The 13778-nt window shown below is 41.9% G+C and overlaps 1 protein-coding gene across 1 annotated transcript in view; it reads right to left on the bottom strand.

Moving 5' to 3' along the window:
• COL4A3 (collagen type IV alpha 3 chain) overlaps window positions 1-13778 on the bottom strand; it is a 132983-nt gene that overhangs the window by 70679 nt on the left and 48526 nt on the right. The window contains exon 2 of the mRNA XM_065880996.1: window positions 193-249. Coding sequence (XP_065737068.1) covers window positions 193-249 — 57 coding nt within the window. The remainder of the gene's footprint in view (window positions 1-192; window positions 250-13778) is intronic.

Genomic DNA, 13778 nt, shown 5'->3' with positions numbered 1-13778 from the left:
AAGTTATTTGAAGTTTCCCTCCAAGGCCTTTTTCTACCACCCCAGGTTCATGTTTATATACAGTTACTTTAAAATTGGATTTGGGGAATGGAATATCATACTGCTGATCTTTTTGCTACGAATGAAAGAAGAGTGTGAATCCTTTAATGAGCTCTCTGGAGAAAAGCAGCAGAATGAAGGTTTTGTGTTTACCTTCTCCCCTTTGGTCCCATCACAGAAGCACTGGCCTTTGTCTTTACAGATACAGCCCTAGGAAGAGGGAAAGAGAAAGGGTTTTGTTTAAAAATGGCTTAATAGAGCCCAACTGACAGAACAAAAGCAAACATATTTTTCTGTTCTTTGAGCATCAAACACTATTTAGCAGGATCCCTGTGATACTGTAGCAATTCATCAATAGAGTAGAAAAGTGAGATGTATATAGAACTGTAGAAAGTACATCATTTTTATTGTATTTAGGAATTTCAAGTAATTTATTTATGCAAAAAACCAAGTCAACTCTCCTTTTTTTCAGAACAATATATAGTTGAACCAAAGACCTACTACTGTACAGCACAGGGAACTATATTCAATATCTTGTAATAACCTAAAATGGAAAAGAATCTGAAAAAGAAAACATATATATGACTGAATCACTTTGCCGTACACCTGAAACTAATACAACATTGTAAATGAACTATACTTCAATTAAACAATGGTTAAATAAATACATAAAATTAAAAAAAAATATATATATAGTTGAACCATATGAAATTTCCATTGTTGTAGGTAGAAAGTGGTCTAATGTTTGCAAATTTCTTAGGTTCAGCAAAATGAACATATATGTATTTGTGTATATTAATTGGTGATATCTTCTATGGGTAATTCTAAGGTTTTCTTTTCCTGAAATAATGTTCAATACTGAGAAAAGATTATCAGTACCCATCATGTATTGTAAAGAACAAACTAATTCACTGAAGCTAATATCAAAATGCTTTTTCTTATTAAAAAACGAAAAATTTAGCTGTGAACTTGGGAACTCTTACCCATCTAACTAGTCACTTTGACACACTTACAGGCCCAGCTTTCACATCTCTGCACACGCTGACTCTAATGAAGGTCAATTTTTTTTTTTTTTTTTTTTTTTTTTTTTTGCGTTACGCGGGCCTCTCAATGTTGTGGCCTCTTCCGTTGCGGAGCACAGGCTCCGGACGCGCAGGCTCAGCGGCCATGGCTCACGGGCCCAGCCGCTCCGCGGCACGTGGGATCCTCCCGGACCGGGCCACGAACCCGCGTCCCCTGCATCGGCAGGCGGACTCCCAACCACTGCGCCACCAGGGAAGCCCGAAGGTCAATTTTTAAATTCCTCTCTGCCAGCAGAGGAACAAAGAGAAATAGATTCAAACAGTGGATTTAAAAAAATTTTTTGACACACCTTCTATGGCTATATATTTATCTTTTTTGGGGCAGTGTTAATATTGACTGGAAATCAGTTTATTTTCCCCAGGAAAAAATATTAATTGACAGCAGAGGCAGGGCAAGGCTAGGAGATGTGCTGGCTGGTAGGAAAAAGAAAAAGAAATTGCCTCAGATATTCCCAAAGTGGGGACCCTGTTTGTGCAATCAAAATAAGAATACACAAACATCTTTAACTGAATATATTTTCTGAGCCGAGGGCAGTAGGCTGTGCTGTTATTCAAGAAAGGGGAGGGCTTCCCTGGTGGCGCAGTGGTTGAGAGTCCGCCTGCCGATGCAGGGGACACGGGTTCGTGCCCCGGTCCGGGAAGATCCCACATGCCGCGGAGCGGCTGGGCCCGTGAGCCATGGCTGCTGAGCCTGCGCGTCCAGAGCCTGTGCTCCGCAACGGGAGAGGCCACAGCAGTGAGAGGCCCGTGTACAGCAAAAAAAAAAAAAAAAGAAAGGGGAGTCCATAGTAATTTTCATACACTCATCATTGATCCTCACCACATTTACACGCATCTCAATTTATGTGAATGGAAAGTAATTAACTGAAAAGGAAAGTCTATATTTTTCCCAAGGTTGGCTATTTGGTTTTTTTTTAGAAGACTAAATTTTTCCGCTTTTCCTCCCAGATGCTTGGCGTTATTAAGCCATACCTAGCTTAATTATTTTAATCTTGTCTTTCTAGGTTTTTAAACTTTAGTGTTCATTTCAGTCACAAGTTTAAGTATACTAAGTATATACTAAATCTAATATACTGATTTAGTATACTAGTATGCTAATATCTACTAAAGCAGTAGTTCTCCAAGTGTGGATTTCCAGACCAGCAGCATCAGCGTTCTCTGGAAACTTCCTGGGTGACTCTGATACTACCAGTCTAAACCAACAGCTAAATTCCCAGTCTGTAGGGTAGAGCTAATTCTCTGAAGATTTCTAAACACTATACCATTTGAGACCCTCATTTGCACATCTGCTCTTTGTTTATGATGCCATTTCTTCTCTCACTCCAGGAAAGTAGCCAGGCTTGTATGCCCCTCACTTGAGGGATGCTTTTGTCACTGGGCTGAAAGCAAAAGCTGCCTGAAGACAAGATTTCTCCTGGCTTCTGTTTCTGGAGTGTAGGGACCTGTTGACCGTTGGCCCCAAGAGTGGAAGGGCCAGCAAGATGCTCCCACACGGTGTCTGGAAGAAGCAGCAGGGCTTCGGGAAGGAACGTCCGAGTCCTACACCCAAGGGGACCAGATACTGGGGCGAGGAAGTTCAACCTGGGCAAGGAGCTGGGGCTCAAGTTTCCACAGCAGTGTGGCCACTGTTTTACATGGTCAGAGACCATGAGCATCTCTGATTCTTCTGCCTCCCAGACACCACAAAACACCTGGATTCCAAGCATCTCTGGACCACAGGTAAGAGGAGGCAACTGGGCAGTCCTCTAACTCCGAAGAAAATGTATGCAGGTCATCTTAATTTTATTTCTTACAGTAAAAGTCATAGTCGCTCTATACTACTGGGAACCTTTCAACCTTAGCTTGAACAAATAAATGTTTGCTGAGCTCCTCCAAACTAGGTCAGGTCCCCCTTCTCATATGCTCCCCTGGGCCACTTGCAGTTCTATGTTTAATGTATATTTTCCTTGATGGCCCTAAGCCCCAGGAAAGAAGGAATTGTCCAGTCTTGTTCACAATGGCAACTGGGGCATATAATATGTCCTGAACAAATGCTTGTGGATTGACTGAATGGATAAGTGAGTGGATGGAGCGCTGGTAATTTGTTTACATCCAGTTTGGTCCTGGAATTTCAATGCATGTGATGTCTATGGCTGTTGTTGGGCTGCCATGACTAAGATATTTCCTATGTAAATGTATATAGATTCTATATGTATGAATTCTGAACAACTGTGATTGAAGTGGAAGAGAATGAAACTAGAAGCTTTGGCTCTTTTAACACATGTTAAAATTAACACAAGGCTAATTAGTTGTTACTTGCTTGGATATAAATTTTTTTCTGGAAAAAATTTAAATCTTCAGAAGATTGAAAAACAGTACAATGAACACCCATGTATCTTCTCATCTAGGTTTCCCAACTGTTAACATGCTTTCCCAGCCTTTACAGCTCTTACTCTCTCTCTCTCTCTCTCCCCACCCCCCCCCACACACACAAACTTTCTTGCCAAACCGTTCAAAAGTAGACTGTAGACACCATGACACTTTACACCTAATACTGCTGCATGCATCTCCCCAAAACAAGAGTATATTCTTATCCAGTTACAACATTATTTCCAAACCTAAGGAAGCAACATTGATAAAATAACGTAGTTACTAGTTTTTAAACAAGATCTTCAGCTTTACAAGGCCCTTGATGACCATTAGAAAATGAAAAGCTATTTAATTTTTAACAAATCTTTTTTTTACTTTATATTTATTTATTTTATTTTTTTGGCTGTGTCGGGTCTTAGTTGCAGCACGCAGGATCTTTCATTGTGGGGCGCTGGCTTCTCTCTCGCTGAGGTGCGCGAGCTCAATAGCTGTGGCGTGCAGGCTTAGTTGCTCTGTGGTATATGGGATCTTAGGTCCCTGACCAGGGATCGTACTCACGTCCCCTGCATTGGAAGGCGGATTCTTTACCACTGGACCACCAGGGAAGTCCCACAAATCTTTTATTTCATACCAGAGATTTGGTCTTAATCAATGATTTCACATATAATCAATACATGAGGTCTGATCTTAACAAGTGACTGTCACAGATCCAAGAAGCTTCAGAGCCGACACGGTTGCACCCAGAGGCCAGGCGTGGGACTCTGCGTGTCAGCCCTTGCTCCTCTGAATTCCCTCTTGCCTGGGGACTGGTCACCCAACAACACCGAGAGCAACTTTGATCCTTGTTCTTTGTCATCAAAACCATGGCACCTGATTTTTTACATTATTGCCCTTGAGTTTGCTTGAATCTTCAGGGGTGACATATTTAGCTTTTGTTTGTATTTGGTTTCATTGTTTTCACACAAGGGTGGAAGCCTTATTTAATGGTTTGGAGCCAGCTGGTCGGTTAGTTGAAAAAGTTAGTGAAAGTGAGGAATCAAAAACAGACTAACAAAAGAAACGTGAACATATTAAGCATTTTATTTGAACTTAAAATACATAAATGCACAACAGTTCTTCAAGGTTGTGAAATAGGGCCCAGGTCTTTTCTTTGGGAATGGGTCTGCTATTGAGAGGTGTAGGGCATCTCTTGCTAAGTCACACGCATAATGCACCACCGACATTTCCAGTTTGAGTTTCTTTGAAACAGGCCAATTGCTTAAAGATGCTTGTGGAGCAATCTGAGTATAGAGTCCTTCTAGATACGAATCCATGTATCCCTCTAACTTTTTTTTTTTTAATAAATTTATTTATTTATTTTTGCCTGTGTTGGGTCATCCTTGCTGCGCACAGGCTTTTTCTAGTTGTGGCGAGCAGGGGCTACTCTTTGTTGGGCTGCGGAGGCTTCTCTTTTTGCGGAGCACGGGGTCTAGGTGCGCAGGCTTCAGTAGTCGTGGCACACTGGCTTAGTTGCTCTGTGGCATGTGGGATCTTCCAGGATCAGGGCTCGAACCCGTGTCCCCTGCATTGGCAGGCGGATTCTTAACCACTGCGCCACCAGGGAAGTCCCTCCCTCTAACTTTTTAAATGTTTCCTCAGACACACTTAGTTGAACAGCAGTTTTCTATCAATTTTATCTTTTCAAATCTTCCAACCTAGTTTTCACAGAAACATGTCTTTAAGAATTTTCTTATTTATTAATTTACTTTTTAAATATAGCAGTGTGTACCTGTCAATCCCAAACTTCCAATCTGTCCCTCCCCACACCCATCCCCCTGGTAACCATAAGTTCGAGAGAAACATGTCTTTTTTATGCATTTGTATTTAAACAATTTGTTATTTAATATTTAATCAGATGACCTCGTTATAATAATAAGTACAACTGGCAGAAGCAGCTCACTCTTGGCAATCATAAAGCTCCACCGTGGAGTGGGCATATGTCAGTGTGCTAGGGAAGCCTACGGGTGTCAAGGGAGCAGCAGACAGTGGGCATCAAACTGGTCTACCGTATAGAAGGTATGGAGAGTTCTGGTCAGTTGCTGAAAGTTAAAAGGAGAGTCATTGAGAGAGGGTCTACTGTATTATCTACTCATTTGCAGTGTCATCCACGGTGTAGATGTTCAGCCCTGTTGGCAAGACTCCAAAGCCAGGGCTAGGGCTGTGTTTCTGTGCCCAGGTGAGCAGAACTGCTCCAAAATTTTTCCAACTTTAATTTTCAGTGAAACTGGCAAGGCATCGCCTGCTTATATATCTGCACAATGGAACTGACTAGGATTTCAGAGGACGTGACAATTTTGCTGACATGTGGGTGCTCCACCTGATTGAATAAACTCATAATTATGGTCTGGGCAGCTCTCTGGCAGAGGTTCAGCCGCTTCCAAGTGCTGCAGAGAGCTGAGCAGAGGGCCATGTGAAATAAAGCACTTTGCTTTTCTTGGATATGATGACAGCAGCCCCAGACTCAAGAGATCCATTTCTCTTAATTGTGCTGCTTTTCTTGAAATACATTTTTAACTTTGCAAATGTGTTTTAATAATTCAATAATTCAGATAGGTTATTTGACTAGAAGATAATAGTGGCCATATCTTCATTTTTGTTGAGTTTGATCCACTTTTTTGGACTCCCTTTTAAAACACCATGATTATATTAATGGAATATAACCCATTAATTACTACTCAAATGCTAAATCACTTGAAAACCAGTACGGCCAAATGCTATGAACTCTTAAGAAAGCATAACAACGGATATTTCTTAAGCAACATTTTAATGATTTTTCCTCTTCCAACAATAAAGTACCTCTTAGTTTCCATGTAACTTAATGAAGTGAGAAATCATTTGTCATGAGCAGAAAGCTCTTAATAATGCTTTTATGGCTTTTCTCCCCCTGCTAACCATTAACACACCAGGAAGTGATCCAAGATTACATGACGTTTTAGCATCATTGCATATTAAACAGTTGCACTTGTGAGACCCATTCATTTAATAATCACATTCATTTTTCTATGACCTCACTTAGGATGCAAAATAAACTTTGGTGGTAGAGCATCTTAAAAGCCTACAAAGAAGTCCAGGAATTACACACCTTCTGCCAGACCTGCATGGGATCTATTTCCAGATTTGCCAGTTACTATCTGGAGCTTTGGACAAATTACTTAATCCTTCCAAGTTACCGCACCTGTAAAGGAAGCAATTGGGCTGGCCAAAAAGTTCGTTCGGGTTTTTCCATAACATCTGACAGAAAAACCTGAATGAACTTTTTGGCCAACCCAGTATCATCTCTATAGGTCAACAGGGTGCCGGCAGGGTGTCCTGCATTCAGCAGCAGACTCAGTCACCGGGGGCGGCCACTCTCTCCTTTTCGGCAGTCCTGTGCCAAAGCACATACATGCTAATTTCTGATATTTTTTTTTTCCAAACTAGCCACCGCCTTCCCAGACGTTTCCTCCTGAAGTCGTTTGTCCACTGCCAAATAACGGGTCCTGAGCAATTGTCAGAGAGACTAAAAAGTATTTTTGTTAAACTGCAAACGGATTAAGTAGTATTTGTTAATAGTCCCCTTAGAGTTTGCTGAATATATTAGCTGATTAACCAATTATGATTTGTACCTGAGCACAGAAACAATTTGTTTTATTTGTTTAATAAAATAAATATTGGGGTTTGAAACATCAATTGTATTTGATGCTTAAAAATGAAAGGTGGCAGATCAAATATATTACAAAAGCAGCAAGCACTTCTGGGAACGCTAATCAATCAGCTCTCACACTTTTCTCTCTGTTTCAACTCCCATCGTGACCATGTATTGCCCGTGTATCACCTGCACACTGCCTTCTGTTCGGGGGCAGTGTGGCAGAAAGGTAAAGGGCACTGGCTCCAGGGCCGATTTCCTGGGTCTAAATGCCAGCTCTGCCAAGCCACCTGTGTGACTTTAGGTGATCTCTGGTGCCTCAGTTTCCACATCTGTAAAATGGGGTCAAATAGGTTAACACTGGTAAAGCACTTAGAAGGGTACATAGGATGCCTACTGAGGGCTGTGAAGGAAACCAGAATGTGTCACCCAAAATTTGCCTCTTTGATATACAAATATTATTTTGAATTGAAGTTAATTAAGAAACACTAAATGCAGAAAAAGCTCCCCCCTTTTGTGCCTAAATTCAGGAAATAATTCTCCTTTTAATAAAGACAGAATCTTAGCCCAGAGACGGCACTAGAGGAATCTGCATATAAACCTCATTAAACTAGCCCTTATCTCCTAGTTACTCCTTCACCATTTACTACCTCTAGCCCAAACCTCTTTGTCTTATCAATTCTTCACAAATTTACTGTTTCTTTGTCTGAAAGGTCTAAATGCTTCCTCCTCTGGTCACTTCCTTGGATCTTCATTCTCTTGCAAAGGCTCCCATGCACCTGTAAAATTTTTTTTAAATGTGTATGCTTTTCTCCTGTTAATCTGTTTTTGTCGGTTTAATTTTCAGATCCAGCTAGGAACCCTAAGAGGGTCTAGGAAACTTTTTCCTCCCCTACAGCTGTTACAGAGGGCTATCCATAAGGTGGGCTATTACTAATATATTAACTTAATATTGCTACTTAAATGCCCATGAGCTGAGGGCTTATTACATTTACTAGTCTGCAAGTAGGAACTGGGTCTCACAATCTTTACATCCCTTCAGCACCGGCAGGCAGTAAAAAAATTATCTGATTTTTACTCTTAAAGCTAATAAAGGATCTAATTATGCACATACATTTTAAAAATTGTTCATGAATAAACCAGGAAACAATTTCCAAATGAGCTTGGATGTTTCCCCTTTCTACTCTCAAAGCATCACAGGCCCAGTTTCTGTGCATCCCTGTGCAACAGACGTGGCCTTCCCAGCCCTCCCTCCAGGCTCCCCTCCCCCCCAAGCAGCCCAGCCTGGTTTAGCAGAAGGGGAAGTTGGCAGCGTTCAAAGCTGGTTAACACTCTACTGAGCAGCTCTGTTGATTTTGCATTATGATTATTGACCCCCCTGCCCAGCCAATAGCCTGAGGCCAAAGTTTCTGTGTGTGAAAAGAAGAGCTGACAGACTGCGGGCCGGCGGTGCCAGACAGACTCCAGTGCTGTTCTTTGCAGGGTCCCTACATCCGCGTCTGCCTTAAGCAACCAACTGTGAGCCTTGGCAGCCTGCCCTCCAGTGACCGAGGCTGACATCCATGTGCTGCTTTCTGCAGTGTCCCCTTCTTCCCCGCCCAGGAGCCACTGTCCCCGCACTTGTGTATCACAGGGATCTCACTGCAACTGCCACTTCCTATCTTTCTGTCCAGAGAGACAACACTAGTCTAGACTTCTAAACCAGCCACCCGTTTGTGATTTTCTGGACGACAGCAAATGCACAGATTACTGGCTCTGACTAAGAAGGTGGCAATCAGATGTCTCTTGGTCCACTGGGGAATAAACTCACATAAAGCAGTGAGTGGCCTTTATACCTATAATCATTAACTCCCAGGTTTTTATTTTTCTTGCCCTAAAATGTTTTGAGTTCAGTAAGACTATGAGGCCGTTGCCATTCATGTAAGATTAATAGACTCTACAGTATCCTATGTAAAGGATGCTGTGGAGAAAATGAACTTCGATCAGGAATCTAATGATAGCAGGAGGCAGCATTTTGGGAGCACTGCTCAGGGCGCACTGCCTAGTGCATGATCTGATTGACATTTGATAACAGTTCTGTGAAGTAGATGCTATTATTAGTCCCTTCTTCCAGATAAGACAACTGGGAGATTAAAAGGCTGCAGGGGGTAAGGAACAGAGCTGGGGAATCTGAACCCAGGAGGGTTGACCCATGCCATATTCTCAACCCTATGCCCTGTGTCATTATTATTATTATTATTTATTTATTTATTTTTTTGCGGTTCGCGGGCCCCCCACCGCCGCGGCCTCTCCTGCCGTGGAGCACAGGCTCCGAACGCGCAGGCCCAGCAGCCACGGCTCACGGGCCCAGCCGCTCTGCGGCACATGGGGTCCTCCCGGACCGGGGCACGAACCTGCGACCCCCGCATCGGCAGGCGTACTCCCAACCACTGCGCCACCAGGGAAGCCCCGCCCTGTGTCATTATTGACCGGCTCTGTGAGCTACTGAGACATTGGGGGAGAGAGAATGCACATCTCCTGCCCTCATCTCGTCACTGCGCTGCAAGGGTGTAATAAAATCCCAGCAATAAGCATAACATGGTTGCTCATGAAATCAGCTGGGTTGGCTAGTGCAGTCCACAGGTCAAATCCAGTCTGCCCTCTTTTTCTGTATAGCCTGTGAGCTAAGAATGGTTTTCATATTTTCAAATAATTGAAAAAAAAATCAAAAGAACAATAATAGTTTGTATCATGAAAATTATGTGAACGTCACATTTTGGTGTCTGTAAATAAAGTTTGGTGTTTCTTCACTAAAGTATTTGTGGGTATTTGTTTTCTGTCTTGTTATGTAGGTATCTACATAATATCCTTGATTTTGCCTCTTGACCCTTTATGGAAAAAGCTTGTTAGCCCCTGGTGTAAATTATCTTGATTATATGTTTTGTGGCAGTACAAAAGTTACATAAAAACATTAAAAGAGAAACTAAGGAATTTACCAGCTCTGAGCTCTGGTGAGAGATGATTTTTCTGCCTCCAAATGTCAGACAGGAATTTGTCTCTTTTCCTCCCATCCCTCCCTTATTTGCTTTTTCCTCCATTACACTTAAGCCCAAGATAATGCAATTTTGGGACTGGAAGAACCCTGAAGATCATCTAATCCAAAAGTTCCTAGTGCTCTGGAATTTACAGAGATGTAAAATACATATTTTTTTAATGGACACAAACCTAGGACTGTCCTGTTTATAATTTGCTCTGTAAGGGCAATGGCCACCTACAAACACAAACAAACAAATCTAACCTCTCACTCACCAATCTGTCATCTACCACTGTCGTCATTCTGTAAAAATAAATGAATTAATTTAAAAACTATGAAGGAAGCAAGGAAATGCTCACAGAGTACAAGATGTTCTTTTAAAATGAAAACAAATAACTTTTTCTTCATAAAAAATCTCTACACTGTTCTTGAGAGGCCCGCGTACCACAAAAAAAAAAAAAAAAAATCTCTACACTGTTCTTATTTCTTTCATTTGCCTTAGTCTGATGAAAGTCTACACAGATATGACCTTGTGAAGCACTAAACTAGGCATGACTGCCCCCCCTCTCTGCCCCCATCCCCCCTGGCTGGCCACTATTTGCTTAGTGACGTACTGCAGCATGGTTTTCTGTTTGAGAGGTGACAGCAAGTTAATCTCACGCTGCGTAAGGCACGCTAATGAATGAATTTTTAAAAATCGGATGCATCTTTCAAGAACCAATGCCTTTTAACACACACACAAACACACAAACCCCAGCCACAAATGGTAGAACGTTCCAACTTCAGACCCACAGGTGGAGACACATGTTGGGGGATGGGGCCCCTCAGTTTGCATGCCTGGTTTGCCTGGGCATAGGACCACATCTTTCAGATAATATCTTTGATAATACTGTTTAAAAGAAATAAAATGTAGCTTATATACAAAACTCAGCTCTCCCGTTTTCATTTGATAATCAGTGAATAAGCACTTAATAGGATTTTACCTGTTAACTGACAGTTGAACCAGGCAGTTCAGGGTTCTGGTTGATCTTTCCAGAATGTGCTGCTTCAACCACTGCGCCACCAGGGAAGTCCTCCCAGAATGTGCTGCTTCAGATGGGAGTAAATCTCCTGGGAGAAGCTGCCTTTAGCCCTTGTCCGTGTGGAGAATGACCACATGCCTTTCACCACTTCCACAAGCTGTGACTTGGCTAACTGCACCAATTGTCAATGGCGAATCTAAAGTGCATTTACAAGTTTTATATTTTTCCACTTTGGTTCTGGGACGGTTGTTAAGAGTTCTTAGAAACCTGGTACTTAATCACAGAAATGTTAAGACATTTTAAGGAAAAATCCATTTTGTATCCGTGAACTTAAAAGTATGAAAGAAAGAAGAAGCTGTATCCGTGAACTTAAAAGTATGAATGAAAGAAGCAGCTCAGGGTCACCCATAAGACAAGGCCACTTTTCCAAATGGAAGCCTTCTTTGGATTCTAGGGAAGATTCTGATTTTACATTATCTGGGAATATGGACACTGCTTGAGTAGCAATACTATTCTGAAGAAAAGCAAGAAAAACAGGCTCACTCATATGAGAGTTAATCCAGAAAGACAGTTGCTTAAATAACTTCGTATGTGTCCTCTCCTTTTGAACACCAGAATAAGATGATGGATAAAGAATTTTAAAAGTCAAGTAAAATGGGTGAGAAGACAAAACAAGATTAAAAGTGTCAATTAATTTTTGGAAGATGGAGGTGAGTGGAATCTTCAAGTCAAGTGGGATGGTACATTTATGAATACACTGGCACATAGTCTCTGTTCCAATAAAAGATAAGATATAAAAATAGAAAATAAAACAGACAAACTCAAAAAACAAGATGTATGTTTCCGGTGAGCAAAATGCCATGGCAACATATAGCAGTGGGAGAGGCCGAAGCCTTAGGTGGCTGGACTGAGTCTGAAGCCCACTGTGGTACCCGGGAGACTGGCTCCTGGACAGAATAGGGAGCACGAACCAAGAAACACCATTTTAACACTATTTGGATTGGGGTCCTGGAGGACTCCCAAGAAAGGCAGCCCTAAAAAGCTTGGCACACGCAGAGGAGAAAGAGAAAAGAAACAACAAAAGTTGGAACAGAGCTGTGGTAGCCAGCCTCCAAGATGGCCCCAGCGATACCTCGTCCTGGTGTCTATGCTCTTGTGTGGTCCCCTCCCACACTGAACCAAGGTTGGTCTGTATAACCAAATAGAATAAGGCAGATGTGATGTTATGTCACTTCTGAGAATAAGTCATAAAAAGACATTGTGCCGTCTGCTCTCTCTCTTGGATTACTTGCCTTGGGAAGCCAGCTGCCTTGCTAAGTCAAGGAGCCTGAGGAAGAGGCCCATATATTGAGGAACGATCCTGTGAATGACCTATTTTCAAGCTTCTCTTCCAACTCTGTCAAGCCTTAGATGACTACTGCTCCAGTCTATAGCTTGACTGCAGCTCCATGGGAGACTCTGAGTCAGCACCACCCAGCTAAGCTGCTCCCAGATCCCTGACCCTCAGAAAACGTATGAGATAACCAGTGTTTGATGCCTTAAAGTGCAATATTGTAGGATGACTTGTTAGGCAGCAATAAATAATACAGGGGCCCAACTAAAATTGCAAGTTTGATGGAAATGATGAAGGAGAAATTCAGGAAATCTTCTTAGAAAATAGGACAAAAGGAAGAGAGGTGAATAAGAAAAATACTAAGGTTTGAACATCAATCCAGGACGCCCAGTGTCTGTCCAATAGGAGTTTCAGAAAGATAAAAGAGAGAAGATAGAAAGGAGGAAATTATTAAAAAGATAATGACAAGAAACAATTTTCTCAAGTGAAAAAAATAAAATTTCAGATTGATAGGGCCTAGGAAATGTCTTCCTCTCACAAACACACACATCTGAGGCACATTATCATAACAATACAGAACACTGGGAACCAAGATCCTAGGAGTAAACAGGCAACAAGAAACAGTCGCATACAAAGATCTTAGAGTCGAAAAGGCATTGGATGTGTCAACAGCAAGATCACGCGGGACATATGGCTTGAGGCCTTCCGAATTCTGAAGGAAATTGATTTTCAACCCACACTTTATACTCACCCAATGATATATAAGTTTGAGAAGACACAGACATTTTCAGTTGTGTAATGAACAAAAATATTACCTTCCAGGCACACTTTCAGAGTAAACTACAGGAAGATGTGCTCCACCAAAAAAAGAGGATTAGGTCAGGAAAAGGGAAAGATATGAGATCCAGGAGAGAGACCTAACTCAGAACGACAGTCTCAGATGACGATGGTACACCTGACCCAGATTGGAACCAGAGAATTGGGGCCCCAAGGGGACACCAAGGAGACAAGACAATTGTCTGACGACTGAGACAGTAGGAAATTTGAAGACTTCGGGTAAAACAAAAGTTTGTCCAAGAATGTCTACAAACGTGAAAAGTAGTGGCTCAGCAGTGGACAAAATTTCCAAAATCATGCACTACTGATTTAACCAAAAGTTACGATACAAGCGTGTTGAGAAGATTTGAGGAAAAGGAGGGAGGTGGGTCATGGGAGCATCCTCCCCTACCAAACCACAAGTTGATAGATAATGTCCAAAGTGGCAAACTGAGAAGTA

The sequence above is a fragment of the Phocoena phocoena genome, chromosome 7 (genome assembly GCF_963924675.1).
Source record: "Phocoena phocoena chromosome 7, mPhoPho1.1, whole genome shotgun sequence".
NCBI lineage: Eukaryota > Metazoa > Chordata > Mammalia > Artiodactyla > Phocoenidae > Phocoena > Phocoena phocoena.
This window is presented reverse-complemented; position numbering and strand designations above follow the sequence as displayed.